The following is a 27,912-nucleotide window of genomic DNA, read 5'->3' as shown; positions in this document are numbered from 1 at the left end:
AGCTATATATCATATTTTTCACGCCCTATCACCGTTTAGACAAATCTGAAATGATTGAAGAAACATTACTATTTCTGTGTGTGTGTTTTGTGTTGCTATGTGTGGTATTTATTCAGTTTGGGGGAATCACAGTGTCTAGAAAGCATCAGTGGCTCAACTGACAGGGACAGCTGACGGTAGCTAAGCTAACGACGGTAGCTAAGCTAACGGCGGGAGCTAAGCTAACGGCAGTAGCTAAGCTAACGGCGGTAGCTAAGCTAACAGCAGCTCTAAGCTAACACCAGGACGTCTGTTAAAACCCTCCCGTTGTGGGACACGACATGAAACTACTCCAGTTAGCTCAGTCATGTTGGAACTCAGATATCCGCTGGAGAAAATATTTTTTCATGGACCGTTTATTGAGTCACTGAGTTATTAAAGTTAAACAGGTAGCTAACCGTTAGCCCGGCTAATCTATGATAACCATGACTAATTACAAAAATGTGCACACAGAAATAGTAATGTTTGTCCAGTCATTGGTTTTATAAACTTTACAAACACCAGATTAGTCTAAACGGTGATATAGTGACATGAAAAATTAGATATATACAGGAAAACTCTCATCCATCACCATTGTTTTCATGCTGGTTTTCTACCCAGAAGTAGTTGTAAACTAACCTGGCTCTCGCCAGACCCTTGTAGTTCCGCAAAGCTACGCTGAGCTCCACACAAGGGTCTGGGACTGCTCCATAGGCGATTCATTTCAGAAGGCGGGGCCTTGTAAAAAAATCTTGTATGTGATTGGATAAACCACTTGTCCGTTATCTTGAATGACGTGCTACTTCAGCCACTCACTGCGAGCCACCATTGTTGTTTGACTCAAACAGTCGCTTCAGCGCTACGTCACACCTCAGAAAGTCCCGCCCGGCGATCCTGATTGGTTAATTATTTTTTGCTCCGGGGAAGAAGTTTGCATTGGCCTCGAGTCCAGACCCTTGTGTGAAGCTGAGCGTAGCGCCTCTGGTGGAGCTTTGCGGAACTACAAGGGTCTGGCGAGAGCCAGGCTAGTTGTAAACAACAAGGAGATTCGTTCTATACAAAGCCGCCAAAGCGCGTTTCCGTCGGGGGCAGTTTTTCGGCAAGCAATCTCTTTTCGGCACTATACTGGCTTTGCATTTACCTCGAAAACAACTCGTAACGTTTCGTTATCATCTCATAAATCTCTGCCGATCTAAAAATAGCTTGCACCGACAATTAAAGGTGACAAATCTACTCCTGAAACTATAGGGCTTATGGCATTGGGCCAATTTGCCAAAATGTTGAACTATCCCTTTAACAGTTGCTTCCCCTAATTCTGCCTTCTTTCTTTTTCTTTCTGCTCTTTCTTTTTCTGATACCACAATTCATGTTTTTTGGGCGGCATGATGAAAGCTAGCCTCCTTGCTGTCTGTGGGCGGACTAAACCATTTTGCACTCCCAGAATGTCCAATATGTTGGGAGAGCTCTGACACAGAGTTCATTCTCTTGTTATCAGGCACTGCAAAAACTCAAAATCTTACCAAGAATATTTGTCTCATTTTAAGTCAAAAATGTCATTTCTAGTCAAAACAAATCTCATTCTACTTAAAATAAGACTCATCACATAAAAAGCAGGGGTTTTTTTTAGACACTTTTTACTTCTTTCAAGCAGATTTGCACTTGAAATAAGTAGAAAAATCTGATAGTGGAGCAAGTTTTTCTTTCTTATTACAAACACAAAAAACCTGCTTTCACTGGCAGATTTTTCTACTTATTTCAAGTGAAAATTTGTTTGAAACAAGTGAAAATGATCTCAAAACAAGTTCATTTGTAGGTGATGAGTCTTATTTAAAGTGAAAAGAGATTAGTTTTGACAAGAAATAAGACAAATATTCTTGGAAAGATTTTGAGTTTTTGCAGTGTGTTATCAATATATTTGAAATAAATTATGACACCAATTAATTGGAGGGCCCATTTCATTCAAAATAAAACCACCACACAAAAAAAAGAATAATTTCAGGACCTTCATTGGGCCCTCTCCCTACTCGGGCCCGTGCACACCGGTACCTTGGCCTGCCAGGCGTTGATGGTGCCCTGCTTGTTGAGGCGAGCGAGCGAGGCGGTCCAGGGTCCAGAGTACCAGCTGGAGGCCGTGGAGCTGGCCGTGATGAACCGGTCCTCGATGAGTCCGCTCTCGATTCCCAGAGGCACCGAGCAGCCTGAGGACACAGCAACACACACTCAACTACAAACTGCACTGCAAAAACTCAAAATCTTTCCAAGAATATTTGTCTTATTTCTTGTCAAAATGAATCTCTTTCCACTTTAAATAAGACTCATCACCTAAAAATTAACTTGTTTTTAGATCATTTTCACTTGTTTCAAACTAATTTTCACTTGAAATAAGTAGAAAAATCTGCCAGTGAAAGCAAGTTTTTTGTGCTTGTAATAAGAAAGAAAAACTTGCCCCGCTATCAGATTTTTCTACTTATTTCAAATGAAAATAGACTTGAAATAAGTTAAAAAAGTGTCTAAAAACAAGCTACTTTTTTAGTATAATTGTTACTATTTTCTATTTGTATTATATTATTTTATTACATATTTATATTTTAATAAGCTACAGTTATCTATTTATAGAGTTTTCTTGCACAGTTCTTGAATATAAGTGTAAAGGTTATGTGCAGCTGTAAAAGGGAAAAAATGTAAATGAAAGGAAATGTGTACACTGCAAAAACTCAAAATCTTTCCAAGAATATTTGTCTTATTTCTTGTCAAAATATCTAATTTCTAGTCAAAACTAATGTCTTTCTACTTTAAATAATACTTAATGTTTTTAGATCATTTTCACTAGTTTTAAATTAATTTTCACTTGAAATAAGTAGAAAAATCTGCCAGTGAAAGGAAGTGCTCCACTATCAGATTTTTCTGCTCATTCCAAATAGACTTGAAATAAGTAAAAAGTGTCTAAAAACAAGCTACTTTTTTATGTACAACTATGTATGTATATGTAATGTATAAATATACATATTTTAGGTAGAATGAGATTTGTTTTGACAAGAAATGAGACATTTTGACTAGAAATCAGACAAATATTCTTGGTTAAGATTTTGAGTTTTTGCAGTGTATGTCATGTCACTTGTTGTTGTCACTTACCTTTATTTTGATAGTGAGATAGACAGGAAATGGGGAGGCAGAGAGAGGGAGAATGACATGCAGTAAAGGGCTGCCCGAGGCGGGATTTTTATATATAATACATCATCAATCTTGAGTGCCTGATGGTATAAACACGTGCACTGCAAAAACTCAAAATCTTACCAAGAATATTTGTCTCATTTCTAGTCAAAACAAATCTCATTCTACTTAAAATAAGACTCATCACATAAAAAGCAGCTTGTTTTTAGACACTTTTTACTTCTTTCAAGCAGATTTTCACTTAAAATAATCTGATAGCGGAGCAGGTTTTTCTTTCTTATTACAAGCACAAAAAACTTGCTTTCACTGGCAGATTTTTCTACTTATTTCAAGTGAAAATTTGTTTGAAACAAGTGAAAATGATCTAAAAATAAGTAGATTTTTAGGTGATGAGTCTTATTTTAAGTGGAAAGAGATTAGTTTAGACTAGAAATGAGACATTTTGACAAGAAATAAGACAAATATTCTTGGAAAGATTTTGAGTTTTTGCAGTGTGGTGACATCTTACCGTCGAGCTGGCAGCCGTAGAACTCCATGCGGACCGTGGGCTTGCTGTACCAGTGGAGCGGGTAGAGCCTGATGAAGCGTCCGACCACCGGAGGGAAGAAGACGTTTCTCTTCGTGGAGTACGCTTCCTGGTTCCCCTCGAACACCTGGTGGAAGATGGAGGCATGAAAAGTCTCACACACACTCACACACACACACACACACACTGTACTCACACGCTCTGAGTTTGTATGTAGATGTACCGGCGATCGAAGATGCACGTGATCCCACACACATACTTGAGTAAGAGTACAAATACTACTGGTCAAAATTTACTCCGTTACAAGTAAAAGTAGCTCGGTCGACAGGTTACTCCAGTAAGAGTAAAAAAGTACTTGGTTTTAAAGGCACTTAAGTATCCAAAAGTACATGCTTTTAAATTTACTTTAAGTAAGATAGATAGATAGATAGATAGATAGATAGATAGATAGATAGATAGATAGATAGATAGATAGATAGATAGATAGATAGATAGATAGATTGATAGATAGATAGATAGATAGATAGATAGATAGATAGATAGATAGATAGATAGACAGACAGACAGACAGACAGACAGACTTTATTGATCCCAAGCTGGGAAATGACAGTGCAGCAGCAGCGTTACACAGACACACAGTGACGATAACAACATATAGTATAAGAATATAAAGAATAAGAATATAAAGAACAAACTAGTATATACAACAACAAATTGGCAGCGTTGATTTTAGTGCAAGTAGAAAATGTGCAATGTGTGTAACTGTGTGTAAAAGTAACAGTAAGAGTAAATTTCTTATTTTTCACATCAATGAATTACTATAATTGTTTCTAAATGAATGTAAGGAGCTTTTAACTCTTTGAAAGCAGCTGCATTGATGTGCTGCTTTTAGGGGTTAGGGTTTCCTTCTCTGACAAACACAGCTTGTGTCCAATAGGATTTTAGAGAGAAAAAAAAAAAGAGCAGACATGAGAGTAACGAGTACTTTTCAGCCTTCCTAGAAATTAACTCAAGTCAAAGTGTCTTGGAAATGTATTCAAGTAAGAGTACACTGCAAAACCCCAAAATCTTTCCAAGAATATTTGTCTTATTTCTTGTCAAAATGTCTCATTTCTAGTCAAAACTAATCTCTTTCCACTTAAAATAAGACTCATCACCTAAAAATTTACTTGTTTTTAGATCATTTTCACTTGTTTCAAACTAATTTTCACTTGAAATAAGTAGAAAAATCTGCCAGTGAAAGCAGGTTTTTTTGTGCTGGTAATAAGAAAGAAAAACTTGCCCCATTATCACATTATTTCTAGTGAAAATCTGCTTGAAAGAAGTAAAAGGTGTCTAAAAACAGGCTACTTTTTATGTGATGAGTCTTATTTAAAGTAGAATGAGATTAGTTTTGACCAGAAATGAGACATTTTGACAAGAATAAGACAAATATTCTTGGAAAGATTTTGAGTTTTTGCAGTGTAATAAGTACCAAAGAAATCTAATACTCAAGTAAAGTACAAATCCTCTGGATACAGTACTCAAGTAAATTTACTCTGTTACTGTCCACCGCTGCTCCCACCCACCTTCATGCGATCCCTGCTGTCTCCTTTATAGAAGGTCCAGCTGCGCCGGTCGGTGCTGTAGGAGATGAGGTACCGGTCCACGTACTGGGACTGGAACATCTGCTTGGCTCCCTGAGTCGCCACCTGGCTGATCACAACCGGCCGCTGGAAGTCCACCTGTGCAGCAGGAAGCCCACAGTTATCAGACTGTATTAAAGGGATAGTAGCATTTTTTTTAAAGTGGGGTTGTATGATCTCCAAATAGCCCCTAAGTCCTTTAATTGCAGTAGAAGACTCTCTGCACTCCTCCCGTTAGCAACGCCAGCCCATAATAGCCCTGCCCAGAGATTTACAACATACAGTGTTGTGAACAGACCCAAAGAAACGGCCTATTTTCACGGCCTAAAAGAAGTTTTACCTGAAAAAAAGTACACAGTTCCATTGTTCGCTATAATATAATTTTTTCCAGCCCTTCAAAGTGCAGGAAAAACACAGTTTTTATTTGGACCTAACCAACTCACGTATCCCTCCGCCCAGGGTTAGCGCCCGCCGATCAGCAGTTGGTTAGGTCCAAATAAAAACTGTGTTTTTCCTGCACTTTGAGGGGCTGGAAAATATTATATCATAGTGAACAATGGAACTGTGTGTTTTTTTTTTTTTCAGGTAAAACCTCTTTTAGGCCGTGAAAATAGGCCGTTTCTTTGGAAATAGTGTCTAAAAAGCTACTTTTTAAATGTAATGATACTTATTTTAAGTATATTTAGATGTATTTTGACTAGAAATGACATTTTGACTAGAAATAAGACAAATATTCTTGGTAAGATTTTGAATTTTTGCAGTGTGGAGGACCACTTGTTTTCATAGATGCTTGTTTATCCTGTTACATGCACATATGCAGATATGCAACCACACCGCTAGATGGGGGGAATTCCTACGCATTCTACCATTACACACACATTAGAAACCAAATCCACTTTCCTGCACCTACTACAGCACACACCTGTATCCAGCTGTTGCCCTCGTCTGTGCTCCACGCGTTGTATTTCCCCTGGTTGTTCAGTCTGGCCAGGTGAGGCTCCCAGTACCCTTCAAAGAGGAGAGTGTTGACAATACTTCACTTACAGTACAGAGCTTTACCGCAGCATTTATGCAATCATTTCATGGAGTTTGGTGCTGGGTGCAGACAGGATGGAGGTCTGGAGGTACCTCGGGTGCTGGTTGCTGTGATCTGCTCGTCCGTCACGCTGCCCGACTCCAGACCCAGTGGATGGGCGCAGTCTGAGACGAGACACACAGGTAATGTCTTGGTATTAGAGGAGGATGTCGGTGTAATTAGAAAAAACTGAAATCACACTGCAAAAACTCAAAATCTTTCCAAGAATATTTGTCTTATATTTCTTGTCAAAATGTCTTATTTCTAGTCAAAACTAATCTCTTTCCACTTAAAATAAGACTCATCACCTAAACATTAACTTGTTTTTAGATCATTTTCACTTGTTTCAAACTAATTTTCACTTGAAATAAGTAGAAAAATCTGCCAGTGAAAGCATGTTTTTTGTGCTTGTAATAAGAAAGAAAAACTTGCTCCACTGTCAGATTTTTCTACTTATTTAAAGTGGAAAATTTGCTTGAAAAAATTAAAAAGTGTCTAAAAACAAGCTACTTTTTAAATGTGATGATACTTATACATATATTTAGATTTATTTTGACTAGAAATGACATTTTGACTAGAAATAAGACAAATATTCTAGGTAAGATTTTGAATTTTTGCAGTGCACTACTTCAAAAGCCGTGTGCCTCCACGTCATGGACTTAGTTTAATCACACTCCTCATGTCTACTTGTGATGTGTCTTATTTTGTAATCAGACAGTGTTTTATTTAATCCACAAGGGGGCGCTTTTGGTTCATTGTTGTTTGTTGAGTTTGCAGAGGAATAGAAGCAAAGTGTGGTCAGAGTTGCAGAGGTTTTCTCTAAAAGAAACTAAAAGTCACAACCTGTGTCGGGGCATTTATTCCCAAACTTTACTTTATTTGTGACCACATCATATTTTGACCTTTGCCACTAGAATCAATTCAACTCGTCTTTATGTCCTTGTCAATGTTTGTTCCAAATCTTCCAAAAGAAGTTCCTTCAAGGAGTAACAGAGATCTCACGTCCATGAAAGTGGGGTAGACACAGTGGTGTAGTCTAATGTTTTGTAGTGGGTAAACTGCTTTTTTAGGTGGGTAAACTGTACTTGTATCACATAGGCCGGTGGTTCTCTAACTTTTTTATATCAAGGACCCCAAAATTGACACCACAGACCCCCATTGGACAAATTTTTGAAGCAAACACCAGAAATACACAAACAATCAATGTACGTTTAAATTAGGCGTGCATTTTTGAAAGATTATAGAGAAATTTCTGGGAAAGAAAGTGGTACAATTTCTCCAAAAAAGTTGAAACATTTGTAGAAAAAAGTGGTAACAATTCTCACAAAAAAATAAACAAAAAAGTTTAAAATTTTTTTGAAACATCTGGTAAGATTTCTCAGAAAAAGTGGTAAAATTTCAAAAAACAAACAAACAAAAAGTTTAAAAGTAAAAATAGTAGGCTATCCACAAGTTTCCGAACGTCATCTATGGTCAAAACTGGCTTCCGGTTTGCCGGTTTGGTGGAATTTTACGTTTACGTTTCCATGGTTTTCAGGCGTTGTCATAGTTGCGGTAAACGCATGGATCTATTAACGCTGGCTTTTAACACAGATGTAAATCTGTGTGATATCCACTGTTAAAAGCTGCTGTGATGATCCATGCGTTTTACAGATTTTCATTGGGGAAAAAAAAAAAATCCATGCATTTACTGCGGCTACTGAAACCATGGAAACGTAAACATAACATTCCAAAACCGGCAAAACAGGCTACGTTTTTGACGTTCGGAAAAAGGTGGATATAGTAAATAGTAAAACGTTTTTTGTTTTTTTTTAATTGATAAGGAACTGGTAAAAATACTCAAGAATTCTAGAAAAAGTGGTAACATTTTTCAAAAAATTATAGAAAAATGTGGTAAAATTTCTCAAATAAAAGGGGGGGCAAACAATAATACAAAAAGGGGTAAAAATTTCTTTAAAAAATAGTAAAAAGTACAACAGAAAAATTGAGAAGAAACTGGTAAAATTTGGATTTTATTCTAGGAAAAGTGGTACATTGCAAAAACTCAAAATCTTTCCAAGAATATTTGTCTTATTTCTTGTCAAAATGTCTCATTTCTAGTCAAAACTAATCTCTTTCCACTTTAAATAAGACTCATCACCTAAAAATGAAAAATGAAAAATGAAGAAGAAAGAAAAACTTGCTCCACTGTCAGATTTTTCTACTTATTTCAAATGAAAATAGACTTGAAATAAGTAAAAAGTCTCTAAAAACAAGCTACTTTTTTATGTATAACTATGTATGTATATGTATATGTATAAATATACATATTTTAGGTATAATGAGATTTGTTTTGACTAGAAATAGGACAGATATTCTTGGTAAGATGTTGAGTTTTTGCAGTGTAAAATTAAAAAGATAGTTTTGTTGTACTGGGTATAGGCTACTGGGTATACCTGGGTATCACATAGACTACACCACTGGGTTAGACATACTGTATATAATAATGGATGGACAAGCTGAAAACAATTTTTCTCTGGTATGGAGATATAATCAAACTCATTAAATATTTATACCATCATCCAGAACCAGGAAGAGGGTCTGCATGCCCTGCTGCTGGTTGGAACCGACTTCTGTCTCCAGCTGCCACAGGCCGGGTCTGGACGGATACATCTCCAGAGTGGCAAAGCTCCCTGAAAAAGACAGTTTCGGTCCAGTAAACAACTTTGAAAGCCAACAGAGATTATTCTGCATTTAGTTCACAAACAAGAATAATGATGGTGCTAACCGGGCAGCAGGGGGAAGACGGCCTGTCTGTAGCCCTCGCCGTGCTTGTGGATGAACGTCTGACCGTGGAAGTGGACACTCTGAAAGTCGTTAGGAGAACCCATGTTGAAGAGATGCCAGCGGGCCAGCTGGTTGGTGTACATCCTCAGGCCCTTCAGGTTGAATATGATGCCATTGATGGCTAGAGAGAAAACATGACATATTATCAATATCGTATTTAATCTAATCAGCAGTTACCATGTATACACTGCAAAAACTCAAAATCTTTCCAAGAATATTTGTCTTATTTCTTGTCAAAATGTCTCAATTTTAGTCAAAACTAACCTCTTTCCACTTAAAATAAGCATGATCACCTAAAAATTAACTTGATTTTAGGTCATTTTCACTTGTTTCAAACTAATTTTCACTTGAAATAAGTAGAAAAATCTGCCAGTGAAAGGAAGTTTTTTGTGCTTGTAATAAGGAAGAAAAACTTGCTCCACTATCAGATTTTTCTACTTATTTCAAATAAAAAAAGACTTGAAAGAAATAAAAACTGTCTTAAAAACAAGCTACTTTTTATTTGATGAGTCTTATATTAAGTATAATGAGATTTATTTTGACTAGAAATGAAATTTGACTAGAAATAAGACAAATATTCTTGGTAAGATTTTGAGTTTTTAATCCCTTACTGTGAAACTTGAGGTTCTGCTTGGAGACATGCCCCAGGTTTCTTCGTCGTGCTTTCCTCTGAATGAACTCGCGGTTCTGTTGGTAGTACCAGCTCTGGGACTCGTCGAAGGTCATGAAAAGCAGCATGAACTCCCTCATGCCTGACATGTTTTGGCTCAGGGTTCCCGCTCGACACACCAGCAGAGGCCCAATCAACCCAGAGTGGATGTCCTTCTCCTAAAATACAGAGCAAGGACCAGGGCTTGTTACCTTTGCTTCATATAACAATAGACTATTCAATCTTAATTTAAAGCTCCTAAAGCAACAATCTCTAGTTTTACACTATCTTCTTGAAGCTGCCACTAGAGGGTGCCAGAGTCACAGATTTAAATTCAAAATGGAGTGCACTCATTATCTACTCACCCTCATGTCGACTAAGGGCTGGCGCAAATCGTGCGAGATATGGACGGACCAGGAAGAGAAGCTTCCGCTACAAACAAGCTTGAAATATAGACTTATTTAATTTTTTTTTGTATTTCGGGGCTTCAATACAAGACGGACATTACATATGAGCAGCATGGAGGTATTTGGATGTTTTTTGGTGTGTCTTTTTGTTACCAAGACAGTTGGTATCCATTTGCAACCGTCATATGGACATGCACTGCTACGCCGAGACCCCCTGTAACTCAGAGAAGCCACGGAGGACTCTGAAACTTCTCCCAGCCCTTAGTCCACATGAGGGTGAGTAGATAATGAGTGCAATTTGAATTTTGGGTGAACTATCCCTTTAATGTATTTATGAGCAGTGTTGGGCACATTACTTTTAAAAAGTACTTTTACCAGTTACTTTCCCAATAAAATAACAGAGTTAGTAACTGAATTACTACGTTATAAAAGTAAATAATTACCAGGAAAAGTAACTATTGCGTTCCTTTTTTTAAAAAATAAAATGCTCAAATATGTCAAATTACTTGGACTCGCCCCCCTAACCTCCTGTTTGTCTGGAACTAACCAGCCTGTGAATATTCTCATTTGTCCAGGTCATAGTTACCTCAAGGAAATTTAATTGAATGCAACTGGACTTGGTAATTGGTTTTCTAGACAAATAACCAAGTCCAGTTGCATCCGATTTAAATTTCCTTGAGATAACTATGACCTGGACAAATGAGAATATTCACAGGCTTATTGCACAACAATTTGGGTTGGCTACCCTTAAAATGGTGTGGGAACATGAAAGGTTGGCTGGGAAATTTCCTAGACAAATAACCAAGTGCAGTTGCATTCGATTTTCCTTGATTTTCCTTGAGACACTCAATCAGTTTTAGTGAGTTGAGTTGAGTGAGTTGGTTAGTTCCAGATAAATGGCTTTTTTTCGACTAGTTGATAGACTGAAAAAAAAGTGTATACAACGTACACTTTAACGGGTTTATTATTTTGTGACGGGACTTCTTGAGTCAAGTCAACAGCGTTATAACGGGGGAAACAGTAACTGTTTTGATTACTTGTTACTGAAAAAAGTAGCACCATTAGTAATGCCATTACTCCCATCACTGCATTTCTTCATTCCTTGCCATACTGAACTCATATTTAGTATCAAGTACTCACAGGATTAACACCTGAGTAGTAGGCCCAGGTGCGACAGTCCGACTCCTCTGACGTTGGCCCGGCCTTGTCAGTGACCTTCCATAAGTATGTGAAGGTGGTGTTGGGCTGGACCTCGTTGTCATATTTGTACCAATACTTGGAGCCATCCTCATAGGACAGACCCTCTGTCTGCTTGGCGTAGGTGACCCCGTTAGGGTGAATGGAGTACGGCCGTTTGGCGTTGTTCCTGAACGTCACCTGAAAGTAAAACAGTAAAACAGTTCATTTCTGAGAGTTACACGCAAAAGTTGTTGAAAGTGACAGTGATGCCCTCTATTCAATTCAATTCACCTTTATTTAAAGTGTAAAATCACCAAAACATGGTCTCAGAACACTTTACAAGACAACACACACACACACAAAAGAGAAATAGAGATGACAATTAAGGCCAACATGACAGAACAACAACAGCAGCAACAACAACAACAACAACAGAAACAGTGACGATAGTGACACAAAACAAAGAACAAAATGAAACAAAAACAAAACAAACAACAGAACAGAAATAAAACGTGCTATCAGGCTATACCGTATGTTTGAGAAAATAGATGGGTCTTTAGTCTGGATTTGAAAGTGGTAATGGAATCTGCATCTCTGACTGATTGCGGGAGCCAGTTCTAGAGGAGTGGGGCGCGGTGGGAAAATGCTCTTCCACCTGCTGTTTTCTTGTCTGTAACAACATCTATTGCACGTCTGTCCGTCCTGGGTGAGGGATCCCTCCTCTGTTGCTCACCCTGAGGTTTCTCCGATTTTTCCCTGTTAAAAGGGTTTCCATGGAGTTTTTCCTCAGTCGATGTGAGGGTCTAAGGACAGAGGATGTTGCTACGATGCCATGTAAAGCCCTTTGAGACAAACTGTTTGTAAAAACGGGCTATACAAATAAAATTGCCTTGCCTTGCCTTGCCTTTGGGGACCATGATGTAGTTACCATTCTGTGAGCGGAGGGCACATGTGTGGGAGTGTATGGGATGAGTAGGTGTGACAGGTATGGAGGTGCAAGACCATGTAGGGATTTGTAGGCCAGTAGGAGTCACTTGAAATCTGATCTGGATTTGATTGGGAGCCAGTCGAGTGAGATTAAAACTGGGGTTATATGATCAAATTTCCTGGTTTTGGTAAGTATTCTGGCAGCTGTATTTTGGACAAGTTGTAGTTTGTGTGTGCTACGGTGTGGTAGGCCGGAAAAGAGAATATTACAGTAATTTAATCTGGATGAAACAAAAGCATGAACCAAAATCTCTGCGTCTGATGTACTTAGGAGGGGACGGATCTTTGAAATGTTACGGCGATGAAAAAATGCTGTCTGGGTGATTTCTCTGATGTGTCTGTCAAAAGACAAAGTGGAATCAAAGGTCACACCAAGGTTTATAACTGTATAGTGTGGAGTGAGAATACAGCCGTCAATGTTTAGCCTAAGGTCGGTGAGGAGTGGTAGTTGGTTGGTCGGGCCTACGACTAATATTTCAGTTTTGCTGGCATTCAATCGTAAGAAGTTTTGTGACATCCAGTCAGTGACAGCAGCTAAGCAGGATTCAAGATTTGCAAGAGAGTAGATTCTCTGACTTACCAAGATGTTTTCTCCAACCTCTGCTTTGATGACAGGTCCCAGGATGCCGAGATGCTCATCCAGCTCTCCACGGACGTCGGGTGTGCTGAAGCTGCTGTCCGTGTATTTCCGGAAAACCACCTTGGTGAATGAGGTTTCTCTGCTGCTCAGTGGCAACTTGTCTTGCCTCCTGTGGCAGTAACACAACATTATTTTAGTTTTTTTTACTTACAGGTAAGAAAAGGTCACATGAGCAACTCTTACCACAACCTCTGACCTCACCTCTGTCCATAGCCTGCATAGTCCCACTGCACCTCCTCGGCAGCAATGAAGTACATCTTTGCTTTCTGGCCTGAGACCTTTAAGTAGTATTTGGTGGTCTCATCTAAGTTGAGGTTCTTGATGTCTTCATGACCGCTGTATGGGTCTTTGTAGGTCACCCACTCATACTCATCTGCATGAACATCGTGCTCGTCCAGCCCAAGATGGTCAGGCTCATTCCCGGGAACGTAGAGTTCGTAGTCGCTGAAGTCATTCCGGGGCACACCGATGACCACGGGCATGTTAATGAGCTCCTCCTCGTCAGAAAAGGGCTGTGGTGCACCGGGCCGGGACCCGCGTGGCGTCATCATAGGGTTGAAGCCACGAGGGGAGAATGGCAAAGCGTTGGGTAAGCCACTCCTAGGCAGAGGCTTGTATTCCTTCCTCCTCTTTGTTTTCATAGCTTCACCCCTCTGCGGTCTCTGTCGGAGGGGCACTCTCTTCTTCTTCTTCTTTGGGGTTGGGGCTGGGGTTGGGGCCGGGGCTGGCGTCGATTCAGGGGTTGTTTCAGGAGTCGTTTCAGGGTATGCTTCGGAGGTTGCTTCAGGGGTTGCTTCAGGGTATGCTTCAGGGGTTGCTTCAGGGGTTGGTTCAGGGTATGCTTCAGGGGTTGGTTCAGGGTATGCTTCAGGGGTTGCTTCAGGGGTTGGTTCAGGGTATGCTTCAGGGGTTGCTTCAGGGGTTGGTTCAGGGTATGCTTCAGAGGTTGCTTCAGGGTATGCTTCAGAGGTTGCATCAGGGGTTGTTTCAAGGGTTGCTCCAGAGGTTATTTCAGGAAGCAACCTTTGAAGCAACCTTTGAAGCATACCAAAGGTTGCTTCAAGGGTTGCTTCAGGGATTGTGTCAGGGGTTGGTTCAGAATTTGCTACAACGGTTGCTTCAGGGGTTGTTTCAGGGTATGCTTCAGAGGTGGCTTCAGAGATTGCTTCAGCGGTGGCTTCAGGGGTTGTTTCAGGGGTTGCTTCAGGGGTCTCAAGATATTTCATCATGTGGTCGGGGATCTCCACGGATCCTACTTCATGCTTTCCATCGTAAGTCCAGTTGCGGCCCTGCGTTTTGACAGAGGTGGTTTTTATCACCTTTGCATTGTTATCTCCACCTGTAAGGTAGATAAACACTTCTTCTTCACTGCTCCCTGAGAGACCTTGACCTCCATAACCTCCATTGTCCCTGGTACCACTGAGTTTTTCTTTTGATTCCTCTAAGGAGATCGTGCCCACAGAAGTCTGGTTATCACTGGTCAGGGTGTCAGTAATATTTTCAACGTGCATTGGGGAACTTGCGTTTCCAGTTGGTCTTACAGTAGGGTTGGTAGATTCTTGTACTGCTGTGGTAAGATGGGTCATCTCACTGTCAATTGTTGAGTTTTTGTTGTTGAACACTGCATCATTATCAAGATCTGCAATGGCTAGTGAAGCGCTGGTGTCATTCTTTAGTAATGCGTTTGGGCTATTAATGTTAGTTGTGTTCTCTGTTTTCAATGTAGAGTTTTCAACCATTGATGCATCACTCGTGTTCTGTACATGTGTTGTATTCTCAATAATGCTTTGGTTCAGTACATCAACTGCTGTAAGGATTGCTCCATCAACTGTCCCGTCAGTCTCATTCAGTGTTTTTGGTTGTGAAACAATGATGCCATTGTTAATCTTAGTGAAGTTCTTGGTGTTAGTCGTATTCCGGTCAGCCACATCGACAGCATCATAGTCTAGAAAAGAGAGGTCCAGCTTCTCCACGTCTGGGTCCTCAGTCTGGTTCTTTAGAGACCTGAGACCTAATTCTTGTGCAAACAGTGCTGTGTAATAATCTGGTTCCTCTGACACAGACTTTTTGTTTATCGGTTCTGGTTCTGGTCCTTTCTTCTCGGCCTCTTCTTTCTTTTTGCTCTCTTCTTGTTTCTCAAGGTCTACAAAACTGTTAGGACTCCAGGCATTAAAGGGATTGCTTGTATCTTCGTACTCATACTCGTAGTCACGATAGCACTCGACATCCTGAAACTTCAGCCGCATTCCTTTGGTTGTCTCATGGGAATTCAGGGTAGCTAGTAGCCAGACACCTGGTTGAAGAGAAAAATCATGCATAACAGATCTTTAAAAACATGCTCAAGTGCAATGCTCAGAATTGTGGCTTGATAGTCTCTCTAGTCTCATCACACGAGGCCTTAAAGGTGTACAGAAAAGAAAATTGAATTTAAGTCCACTCTGGGTCATAAAATTTGTGTAATAACTCATCTATTAGACGATGTAGCCCAAACTTTGTGCAAAATTCTATTTTTGAGTAAATCCGGGATGAAAGTGTGTATTTTTTTTTCGCATTGGATAATGCAGGCGCACGGATTATACGTCAGCCTGTACACGATTCATCAGCCACTGATATTGGATCCGTAATCCGTCATTCAAACGTCTGAGACACACACACACACCGAGCTCGGTCTCGCCCCAAGCTTTGAATATCCCGCCCGCTCGATAACGACCAATCAAATTCGTTTTCCTTACTCGGGTAAACTCGTGTTGCAGCTTGTGACAACTCGGCGCGACAAACAGGACAAACGGCCATTTCTGTACACCTTTAAGCATAGCTAAGTTCTGCATCAAGAATACTTAAGAGAGATGCACAATCTGACATAAAAAGGTATTGTAAATCCTGACTGACCAATGTTGGACATGGGCATAGTGAGGCTTTCTCCAGTCATGGGGTAGAGGCTGAGATAGTCCTCGATCCGGTCATTCAGCTCAAATGGATGACCGTAGAACGTAGCCGTCTGGATGTAGTCCTGTGCTCCGATGCTCGACACGTGCCATGTTGCAACCTCACCGTTGCAGAAGCCTAAGACTGGAGTGCTCTCAAACACGTGACCATTAATCGCTGTAAAGACAATATTAGTCATCTTTTGGACTGATCAGCTGTTGTTAGCTTCACTCAGATTATGATAAAACTTACTGTGCATGACGTTGGACTTGTAAAAGTCTGGGTCCCCTTTGCTGACTTTGGTTCGATCACAGTAATGGCCGATGTTGTAATCCAGGTACCAGCTCTTGTTTTCATCAAACACAGCAAACATGGCATGCTGCTCCTTGTCAGCTCTCATCTGTACACAAACAAAAGCCCTTGATTCATCCATTGATATGAATCCACTTTTAAATTTGACTTTATTTTGTCTTTCAACACCTAGACTATTGTCAATAGCCATATAAACATGTCTTAAAAGTTTAATATACAATCAATGTAGATGGCTAACCTTTGTTTTACTGCCTTATTAGCACCATCGACATCTTTCATCACCACAAAATTGTGGGCGGGCGCATGACGTCTGTCCGACTACCCATTTCTCCGACCATACATTTCTTTATTTTTGCGTCCATTAGTCCGACCTTCCACTTCTCCGACTTAAGTAGCCCTAACCCTTAACCTTACCCTAAACCTAACCATAACAATGTAGAATAGGTAGTCGGAGAAATGAGCCGTCGGACTTTTGGGCAGTCGGACTGATGTATGCTCCCCCAAAATTGTAGAAAAAAATCTAGGCTTCATGCTTTAATCTGTAAAATCAACAATGGTGGCCCAGATAGCAGCTCTGAGCAGGCTAACATGCCAACTAAGATGCAGTTCTTTATCTTAACACAAGCTGAGGTTGTAAGGAATCTCATGAGTTAGCTTCAAAACATGAACCTCATGGTGGTAGCCAAAAGCCAACTAATGTCATGAAAACCCATCAAATATATTAAAATATTTCCATTTGGACCAACCAATCAACAAACGGAACCAAGAACCTAACATGCTAACAGGTGGAGCTGCTCTTTACCTGCACGTTTCTGACGCTGAGGGACTGGTGCTTGCAGATGAGGAGCGGTCCAACCAGTCCTGAGGCGATGTCTCTCGGTGTGTCCACTGCGCTGTGGTACATCCGGGTCAGACATCGAGGGTCTCCATCTAAAGGCTGATCCTCTTCCAGCACTCTCCATATGTAGGTGCGTGTCTCACCCGGCTGAACGGCATGAGACTGGTTTCCTGGCAAACACATCATCAGATTAAACTGTATGTTCCATTTCAGATTATCAAACCAGTGAGGCCAGTGCAGTATAATAATAAAGTACACTGCAAAAACTCAAAATCTTACCAAGAATATTTGTCTTATTTCTAGTCAAAACAATCTCATTCTACTTAAAATAAGACTCATCACATTAAATTGTAGCTTGTTTTTAGACACTTTTACTTCTTTCAAGCATATTTTCACTTGAAATCATCTGATAGCGGAGCAGGTTTTTCTTTCTTATTACAAGCACAAAAAACTTGCTTTCACTGGCAGATTTTTCTACTTATTTCAAGTGAAAATGTGTTTGAAACAAGTGAAAATGATCTAAAAACAAGTAAATCTTTAGGTGATGAGTCTTATTTTAAGTGGAAAGAGATTAGTTTTGACTAGAAATGAAACATTTTGACAAGAAATAAGACAAATATTCTTGGAAATATTTTGAGTTTTTGCAGTGTAGTGAACACTATTTGTACCTCCTTCTGGATAATTGGCTCCCTCATCTAACTTCTCTATCGTCAGTCCATGTGGATAGATACTGTAGGGCCTGGAAGCCATGTTCTTGAACACAATCTGTGAAAGGACAGGAGGACGTGTGAGGACACACAGTAGTGATCACAGCCATGTATCTGTAACGCCACTGATTAAAGTGCAGACTTGCAGCTTTAATCAGCATTTACATTCACACACAGTTGAACAGCAGACGAACACTACAAATACCAAAAGCTGCAGTTCAACCAACGGCCACTGGAGTTAGTAAATGTCCAACTTCACAGCAGCCTGGTGCAGAAATATTTATGTCTAAATAGCTACATACATGCTTTTAAGGTGGATGCACCAGTCAGAACTAAGACGTAGCAGATGAAGCTGAAGCAGGTGATCAGAATACGACTTAAATTAGCATTTACACAGCATTTTTCGTGTCTTGCCTCACTCCTGAGTCCATGACCAGCAGATAGACACCATCCTTTCGACTGTGCGTGCAGTAACAAGGGAGATAGAGCCGTATCGCCCGTAATTAGCTTAGCTCAAACACTGGAAGTGTATGGGTAGTGTTAGCCTGCCTCCACCTAAAGTCATCAGAGAAACTCTTCAGCAACTCTAAAGGGAAACCGGCGGGCCGATCTTCGTCTCAGAGCTGACAAAACTCTCCGGTAAGGCATCTTGAGCGGTCAAATGCCGCTAACGGGACGAGATCGGTCAAAACGGAGGGTTCAAGCAAAGACGGTTTATTTTGGTTCAAGCTAGCTACATCGAGGGTAGGTTAGCTTCCTATTTCAAAGTAAAAGCACTAATTCTATTGTCATGGTTTTCTCTATGTAAAGGGCAACGGGTGTTTTATTTTGTGGAAGTAACCGGAAGTGCGTTGGTCACAACGGCTAGCTTGAGTAGCGCCGAATTCGTCCGAACAAAATTGTAAACAGCTGGTATTTAGACAAATTAACGACACACTGCTGATCTAAACTGCTACTTTCTCTGCTAAAAATGTTTGAAATGTGGATAAAGTGATATATTTACAGAGTTTAGAGCTAAAATGAAATCAGCTTCTGACTGCTGATTTCGGCTCGGGTAGGAGGCAGGCTAACACTACCCATACACTTCCAGTGTTTGAGCTAAGCTAATTAGTGACTTTAGGTGGAGGCAGGCTAACACTACCCATACACTTCCAGTGTTTGAGCTAAGCTAATTACGGGCGATACGGCTCTATCTCCATGGTTACTGCACGCACAGTGGAAAGGATGGTGTCTATCTGCTGGTCATGGACTCGGGAGTGAGGCAAGACACGAAGAAAAAACAATGTTGGCGTATCCCTTTAAGGCCCTTTTTGACAGAACCGATTTGAGACAAGTGTGATGATCTCATTCTCACCGTGATAACGTCTCTGATTTGCGCTCTGATCACCGGGCCCAGGATGCCAAGCTCCTTCTTCCTCTGCTCAGTCTGCTCAATCTTCTCAGTGAACGACTCGTTGCTGTACATCGTGTACATCGCCTTCTTGTACCTACGACCGATGCGTGTCGACGACTGTTTCAAGTACTGCAGCCTGAAGTCCCTACAAAAAAACAGATGAGAAGAAGAGGTTTGACACATGGATGGTGCAGTCACATGACTCTGCTGCCTCCCTTCGTTCATTAGCTTCCTATTACAGTAGATTTCTACTTGATTTCAAAGTTTAAAGGGATAGTTCACCCTAGAATGATATTTCGCTCATTATCTACTCACCCTCATGTTGACTAAGGGCTGGAAGAATTTTCAGAGTCCACCGTCCCTTCTCTGAGTTACAGGGGGTCTTGGCATAGCAGTGCATGTCCATATAACGGTTGCAAAGGGACACCAGAGCTCTTCGTAAAAAAACACACACAAAAAAACATCCAAATACCTCCATGATGCTCGTATGTAATGTCCGTCTTGTGCTGAAGCCCCAAATTGCGTAATTGTCCTGAAAAAAATTTAAAAAGTCTATATTTTAAGCTTGTTTGTAGCGGAAGCTTCTCAAAGCTCCTCTTCCTGGTCCGTCCAAATCTCGCGTGATTTGCGCCGGCGTCAGTGCGGTTACTGCGAATCACGCGAGATTTGGACGGACCAGGAAGAGGAGCTTTGAGAAGCTTCCGCTACAAACAAGCTTAAAATATAGCCTTATTTAATTTTTTTTTGGACAATTACGCAATTTGGGGCTTCAGCACAAGACGGACATTACATACGAGCATCATGGAGGTATTTGGATGTTTTTTTGTGTGTGTTTTTTTACGAAGAGCTCTGGTGTCCCTTTGCAACCGTTATATGGACATGCACTGCTATGCCAAGACCCCCTGTAACTCAGAGAAGGGACGGTGGACTCTGAAAATTCTTCCAGCCCTTAGTCAACATGAGGGTGAGTAGATAATGAGCGAAATATCATTCTAGGGTGAACTATCCCTTTAATTGCTGAGTTTTAAAGCTGCCCCCAATTACATCTCTGATATAAATGCATATAGAGGTCAAAGGTCAAAGCTTGAGACCTGGGTGTCACCAGACATTTCCTATCAAAGCAAAGAAATTGCCCTCTCCTTCTACACTGCAAAAACTCAAAATCTTTCCAAGAATATTTGTCTTATTTCTTGTCAAAATGTCTCATTTCTAGTCAAAACTAATCTCTTTTCACTTTAAATAAGACTCATCACCTAAAAATTAACTTGTTTTTAGATCATTTTCACTTGTTTCAAACTGATTTTCACTTGAAATAAGTAGAAAAATCTGCCAGTGCAAGCAAGTTTTTTGTGCTTGTAATAAGGAAGAAAAACTTGCTCCACTGTCAGATTTTTCTATTTATTTCAAATGAAAATATGCTTGAAATATGCTTAAAAACAAGCTACTTTTTATGTGATTAGTCTTATTTTAGGTATAATGAGATTTGTTTTGACTAGAAATGACATTTTGACTAGAAATAAGACAAATATTCTTGGTAAGATTCTGAGTTTTTGCAGTGTACCGCTGACAGAAATGTGTTCATAACATTTTTTACTCTGCTGTTCTACGCTGGTTGTGATGCTCTCTTTGGATTTTGTAAGTATTAACAAGTAAGTATTAACAAAACTATTATATAATCATGCAACACTTGTCACGTCAGTCACAGCTTCACAGCAAACAGAGCAATTAGTCATCTCATTTAAAACGCTGTAGTGATGAATGAAGCATCTGCAACAGCTCCATTAATGAATCATTAACACAAAAGATGAGAGAGACGTCTGATGAGTTTTCATGCTGCTTACTCATCAACATGATCGGGCGGGTTGGGTGCGTAGTCCCAGACGACCTCCTCTGCTGCTATGTAGTACTTCCACTCCTGGCTCTGTCGCTTCTGCTCAATAGTCATCCAGCGTACCGGCGCTTTGAAGGCATCGCATCGCTCCACATCCACAAAGCCGTGCAGGCCCACTGCAAGAGCAGAAAAAAACAAAAAAACATTCAGATGAGGTCGTGCTGGTGGTGAAATCCACTGTACACTGCAAAAACTCAAAATCTTTCCTAGAATATTTGTCTTATTTTTTGTCAAAATGTCTCAATTCTGGTCAAAATTAAACTCTTTCCACTTTAAATAAAACTCATCACCTAAAAATTAGCTTGATCATTTTCACTTGTTTCAAACTAATTTTCACTTGAAATAAGTAGAAAAATCTGCCAGTGAAAGCAAGTTTTTTGTGCTTGTAATAAGAAAGAAAAACTTGCTCCACTATCAGATTTTTCTACTTATTTCAAATGAAAATAGATTTGAAATAAGTAAAAAGTGTCTAAAAACAAGCTACTTTTTATTTGATGAGTCTTATTTTAAAGCAGAAGTAAGCGGAATGTTTGTGTTAATAGTCTTAATTAAGCAATATCACACGAGAGGGAGTGCTGTTGTACTGTATATCAGCACGGCTGTGATTCGGTCGTAGGCACGAGGCCGCAGGCCGAGTGCCGCAGATAATCCCACCGTGCTGATATACAGTACAACAGCATGACCTCGAGTGTGATATTGCTTTTATACAACAGTGCTACAAGCGCATTTTAGAACAGTAATAAACTACAAGAGATTATGATTTGTTTGTTTATTTAATCATTTATTTGGCTCCGCCAACAGAAATAGTTCCGCAACTGGAAGGGAGACAAGGCTGTTGCCAGGCAACACACATTTCATACTAGCTTGCTACTAGCTACAAGCTTTTCCACCGAGCTGCTTCCAGTGCTGGTTCTGGTTCTGAGCCCGTGTCTGATTAGCACCGGAGCAACAGGACCAGCGTGAAGACATACAGAGACGTTATCGATACCGTATTACATTTGTTTATCTGCTATGTAATCAATATAAACACAGTTGAAGCTAAGTAAATAAGTAAATAAGAACATGTTCTTAATTGATCTCGCCTGGTTAAATAAAGGTTAAGTAGCTGAGCTACGTGGCTAACAACAGCTAACGCTAATATCAAAACACATCGCCGTCAAAACGTAGTTGCCCCCGCGGCGATTTTTTTCCAGCCGGGTTCAGTAGAGATTTATCACCAAATAAACGGACCAGGTCAGGTCCAGGTTTTAATGTTCAGGTCCGTTTCTAACTGTAGTAGCAGCAGAGAGATGGAGCAGCTCCTGTATGGGGAGCCTGGCTCTGACTTAGCTCCTGTCCACTGCTGAACAGCGGAGTGATAACGTCCGTAAAAAGTCGCAGTGCTGTTATACTGTATATCAGCACTCATGGAACGTCTCTTGTCCAATCAAATTGCTCGGTTGGGACCGGTCGGAACTAACTGTTGTATAAATAGTTATATCTTCTGACAGCAATCACTTCTATAGAGTGTTTGGTCTGTAACACGGGTCTGTCAGTCACTCTGCTCTGCTCTGAGCCGAGGAGAAAACTTTCCTTGTATCCTACAACCTTTATCCAATGAGGAGAGAGAACGGCATAAAGGGGCAGTCCTCTCTGTGTGTGCAGCCAAGGGATGTGCCTGAATGTGGTGACGTAGGGACGAGGGCGGGGACTGCTAACTCCATCTGCTGACAGGAAGTTAGCCAAAACCACCGGATCGCTGACTTCTGCTTTAAAATAAGACTCATCACATTAAAAAGCACCTTGTTTTTAGACATTTTTTACTTTTTTCAAGCAAATTTTCCACTTTAAATAAGTAGAAAAATCTGACAGTGGAGCAAGTTTTACTTTCTTATTACAAGCACAAAAAACCTGCTTTCACTGGCAGATTTTTCTACTTATTTCAAGTGAAAATTAGTTTGAAACAAGTGAAAACTGTGTAAAAACAAGTTAATTTTTAGGTGATGAATCTTATTTTAAGTGGAAAGAGATTAGTTTTGACTAAAATTGAGAAATAAGACAAATATTCTTGGTAAGATTTTGAGTTTTTGCAGTGTATGATGATGGATGGATGCTGGATGAGAGAAGCTCCTACCCTCCATGTGTTTGTTGGTGTGTGAGGAGAGCAGCCAGCGGCCTCTGTAGACCGTCGCCACGGTGGCGGTGGCGGTGGAGCCGCTGATCAGACCCACGGACGACACCTTGTGTCCCATGTGCTCCAGCACGTGTCCGTTCAGATGCACAGAGAAAACCTCGGGCTCGGAGCTCATGCCCACCAGGTGCAGGCTCACAGGGGCGTGAGCGCACAACCTCACATCTGGACAGAGAGGAGAAGAAAGAGGAGACTGTCCGTCACTTTTCATCTACACAGTTTACACAAGACATCTGGTGAATGTTACTATGGTGACTGACTGCCATCCAACACAAATCTGTACATACGCAGCAGGAGTGTGAGAAAAGAAGAAGCAGAACATTAGGTAACACTTTACTTGACGCCTATCTCTATAACACCATACTTAAAATGAGGTATAATTATAGTTATAAACACTCATAAATGATCACAAGACTTTATAACAATAATCATAACACACTATAAAGCATTTTATCATGACTTATAAGGTCAGGCATTATAATATGTTATAATTAAGCAATATATCACTCCAGTCCGTGGTCTATGCTCATTCTACCACGGCTAAGGGGCGTTGTTCCCCCTTAGAGTGGTATAATGAGCATATACCACGGACTGGAGTGATATATTGCTTTTATAAAACGGTTACGAATAAAGGCAATATGAAAGAGGGATACGCAATCAATTTCATGTAGTTTTATTCAACCAGAAATACATATAAAATAGCCTCACTGTGAAAAAACTAGTCTCTTGTCTCCAGACGTTAGCTCTGCATCTGGTCTTTTCCTCCGCTTTTTTTCAGGTGAAAGTCACTGCTCAGTCCCCTCTACCATTGTTAACCCTCTGGAGGTGAAAGTTCACCTTAAACATGTCAATTACACTACTTTAGTCCGTTTTTTAACATCGTAAAAACACCGACTGTCTTTTACTACAGACTGCAACAGTCCGTTGTCATGGATACATGACAACAACTTCCATTCATACCAGTCATACGTGCCTGACGCGGAGTGATAGCCTACGCTGTGATAAGGCTTTAGAATAGCAGCCGTGGTATATGCTCAATATACCACGGTTAACAACCAATCAGATCGCCGGATTTCACCTTTCCGTTTTATAATTGTTAGTAACTCGCTGACAATGACCACATCGATAATCCATTATAAATATAGTTATAATGTGTTATAATTGGCTTATAAACATGTATAACTATCATTATAAACACTCATTAATTATCATAAGGCTTTATAACAATAATCATAACGCACTATAAAGCATTTTATCTTGACTTATAAGGTCAGGTGTTATAATACGTTATAATTGTTAGTAACTCGCTGACAATGACCACATCGATAGTGCATTATAAATATAGTTATGTGTTTTATGTGTGTTATAATTGGCTTATAAACGTGTATAACTATCATTATAAACACTCATTAATTATCATAAGGTTTTATAACAATAAGCATAGCACATTATAGAGCATTTCATAATGGCTTAAAAGGTCTTAGTATTATAATAGAGTTATAATGCTCTATAATGTGTTATGCTTATTGTTATAAAGTCTTATGTGATTTATGAGTGTTTATAATGATAGTTATACACGTTTATAAGCCAATTATAACACATTATAACTATATTTATAATGAATTATAAATGTGGGCATTGTCAGCTTGTTACTAACAACTATAACGTATTATAATACCTGACCTTATAAGTCATGATAAAATGCTTTATAGTGTGTTATGATTATTGTTATAAAGCATTATGATCATGTAGCCTATGAGTGTTTATATATATATATATATATATATATATATATATAGTTATACAGTGTTATAACTGCATTATAACTCATTGTAAGTCTGGTTATAATGCGTTATAGAGGCGTCATGTAAAGTGTTACCGAACATTACAATGTTAAAGTAACACATGTGAAGTTGTGTTGAAGTTGTTTATACTATATTTATATTAGATGTTTGTGTTAAAGCTCCATACAGTATAAAGGTAGATGTTTGTATTAAAGCTCCATACAGTATAAAGGTAGATGTTTGTATTAAAGCTCCATACAGTATAAAGGTAGATGTTTGTGTTAAAGCTCCATACAGTATAAAGGTAGATGTTTGTATTAAAGCTCCATACAGTATAAAGGTAGATGTTTGTGTTAAAGCTCCATACGGTATAAAGGTAGATGTCCATGTGTAGTGTGATTATAAAGCAGCTCTAGGTTCTATATTAATACTGTGAAAGTATCAAAGCCTCAGTCCACAGAGAAATGCACACAGCCTGTATTCAGAAACTGAGCCTTAAAACCAGCCGTCAGGACTTCCTGTCACTTTGTGATGTCACAACTAAGCAGTCACTCTAAGCCCCGCCCACCTATGTCTCTTTTCTCTGAGTCTTTTATTTTGAAATCTGCTCAGTCTGCTCAGCTGGATCACTTTAGAAAACAGTCAGTCAATCAAAAGAGAGTTTCAGAGCCTCTTCTCTTCTGATTGGCCGACTTGGTTTGATTTAAATCTACGTAATTAGGACACAGAGGAACGAACTGACTGACCAGGTAGCGATCCCTTCGTGTATCCGTTGATGGTGTACTTGACGTGGTTGTCCAAGGCGGCGCCGCTCGTCTTGTATCTGCTCTCGTTCTCATCAAACACCCCGAAGAGGAAGACGAACTCGTGGTGGATGCCGACCTGCTGCCCCGACTCGTCCAGACTTCCTGGAAAACAAAACAAAACAAACAAAAAACTAAAGTGAGGACTCATGATCCAGGTCTCACTGCTCACTTAGTGATGTTCAATACCACAAATTTGCTTTCCGATCCGATACTGAGTAAAATTCAGGCTGGTACACTGCAAAAACTCAAAGAATATTTGTCTTATTTCTTGTCAAAATGTCTCATTTCTAGTCAAAACTAATCTCTTTCCACTTTAAATAAGACTCATCACCTAAAAATGAACTTGTTTTTAGATCATTTTCACTTGTTTCAAACTAATTTTCACTTGAAATAAGTAGAAAAATCTGCCAGTAAAAGCAAGTTTTTTTGTGCTTGTAATAAGAAAGAAAAACTTGCTCCACTATCAGATTTTTCTACTTATTTCAAGTGAAAATCTGCTTGAAAGAAGTAAAAAGTGTCTAAAAACAAGCTATGTTTTACTGTGATGAGTCTTATTTTAAATATAATGAGATTTGTTTTGACTAGAAATGACATTTTGACTAGAAATAAGACAAATATTCTTAGAAAGATTTTGAGTTTTTGCAGTGTATGAAGTAGTATCGATATTTTCATTTGAGAATCGATGTTTGAGCACACAGACAGACCTGATATCGGAAGTATATCGATATTTCGGTATCGATCAGCACATCACTAGCTACACTGCAAAGAATCTAATATCTTACCAAGAATATTTGTCTTATTTCTAGTCAAAACAAATCTCATTCTACTTAAAATAAGACTCATCACATTAAAAAGCAGCTTGTTTTTAGACACTTTTTTACTTCTTTCAAGCAGATTTTCACTTGAAATAATCTGATAGTGGATCAAGTTTTTCTTTCTTATTACAAGCACAAAAAACCTGCTTTGACTGGCAGATTTTTCTACTTATTTCAAGTGAAAATTAGTTTGAAACAAGTGAAAATGATCTAAAAAAAAGTAAATTTTTAGGTGATGAGTCTTATTTTAAGTGGAAAGAGTTTAGTTTTGACTAGAAATAAGACATTATGACAAGAAATAAGACAAATATTCTTGGAAAGATTTTGAGTTTTTGCAGTGTGTGAAGTATCAAAAGTATCGATATTTTCATTTGAGAATCGATTTTTGAGCACACAGACAGACCTGATATCGGAAGTATATTATCGATATTTCAGTATCGATCCGCACATCACTAGCTACGTGCTCACCAGGTTTGCAGATGAGCAGCGTGCCGATGAGGCCGGAGTTGTAGTCCTCCACCACGTCGCGGTGGGAGACGTAGGTGTAGGTGAGGCAGCGGGGGTCTTTGGCCTGAGGGGAAACGTCCGGCGTCACCTCCCAGCTGTAGACGTGCTCCTCGTTCGCCTGCACGATGTCGTCCTCTTTCTCCTTCTGCGACGTGTTGTCAAAGTAGTTGGCTCCTGCACACACACACACACACACACACACACACAGAAAAAAAAAGTCAAATTACTGTATTAAGGGGAGACACTACAGGTGAATAGGGTAAAAAATTTAACTAACAGATATCACCATGAAACTTCCCAAGTTTATCACTCACATTAAGACAAATATTTTTTGTATTACAAGTTTTGTCAACTTTTATGTTTAAATATGTAAATGAGGCAATATCTGATTAAATATGCACTAATTTGCATACATTTCCAGAACCGAAATGGATAAAGCTACTTTCAAAATTCTTGTTTTATTTTGTATATATTACACTAGAAAAAATAAAAAATCTTACTAAGAATATTTGTCTTATTTCTAGTCAAAATGTCATTTCTAGTCAAAACAAATCTCATTCTACTTAAAATAAGACTCATCACATTAAAAAGTGGCTTGTTTTTAGACACTTTTTACTTCTTTCAAGCTGATTTTCACTTGAAATCATCTGATAATGGAGCA

The 27,912-nt window shown here is 39.5% G+C and overlaps 1 protein-coding gene across 1 annotated transcript in view; it reads right to left on the bottom strand.

The window, feature by feature from the left end:
• The window catches only part of LOC146965566 (coagulation factor V-like), a 37,298-nt gene that overhangs the window by 2,960 nt on the left and 6,426 nt on the right, over positions 1 to 27,912 (bottom strand). The window contains exons 4-23 of the mRNA XM_085765055.1: positions 27,213 to 27,425; positions 25,870 to 26,031; positions 23,283 to 23,504; positions 21,120 to 21,285; positions 19,240 to 19,423; positions 17,847 to 17,943; positions 17,143 to 17,348; positions 16,281 to 16,428; positions 15,993 to 16,205; positions 13,305 to 15,396; positions 13,044 to 13,212; positions 11,438 to 11,674; positions 9,853 to 10,069; positions 9,183 to 9,362; positions 8,971 to 9,087; positions 6,469 to 6,540; positions 6,263 to 6,348; positions 5,284 to 5,439; positions 3,698 to 3,842; positions 2,065 to 2,216 (exon numbers count right to left, since the gene is read on the bottom strand). Of these exons, the coding sequence (XP_085621181.1) occupies positions 2,065 to 2,216; positions 3,698 to 3,842; positions 5,284 to 5,439; positions 6,263 to 6,348; positions 6,469 to 6,540; positions 8,971 to 9,087; positions 9,183 to 9,362; positions 9,853 to 10,069; positions 11,438 to 11,674; positions 13,044 to 13,212; positions 13,305 to 15,396; positions 15,993 to 16,205; positions 16,281 to 16,428; positions 17,143 to 17,348; positions 17,847 to 17,943; positions 19,240 to 19,423; positions 21,120 to 21,285; positions 23,283 to 23,504; positions 25,870 to 26,031; positions 27,213 to 27,425 (5,234 nt within the window). The remainder of the gene's footprint in view (positions 1 to 2,064; positions 2,217 to 3,697; positions 3,843 to 5,283; positions 5,440 to 6,262; positions 6,349 to 6,468; positions 6,541 to 8,970; positions 9,088 to 9,182; positions 9,363 to 9,852; positions 10,070 to 11,437; positions 11,675 to 13,043; positions 13,213 to 13,304; positions 15,397 to 15,992; positions 16,206 to 16,280; positions 16,429 to 17,142; positions 17,349 to 17,846; positions 17,944 to 19,239; positions 19,424 to 21,119; positions 21,286 to 23,282; positions 23,505 to 25,869; positions 26,032 to 27,212; positions 27,426 to 27,912) is intronic.

Source organism: Trachurus japonicus, chromosome 21, assembly GCF_045865225.1.
Source record: "Trachurus japonicus isolate A0001 chromosome 21, Traja_1.0".
NCBI classification, from domain to species: Eukaryota; Metazoa; Chordata; class Actinopteri; order Carangiformes; family Carangidae; genus Trachurus; species Trachurus japonicus.
Note: the sequence above shows the minus strand (reverse complement) of the source record. Positions and strands in the feature narration are given on the sequence as shown.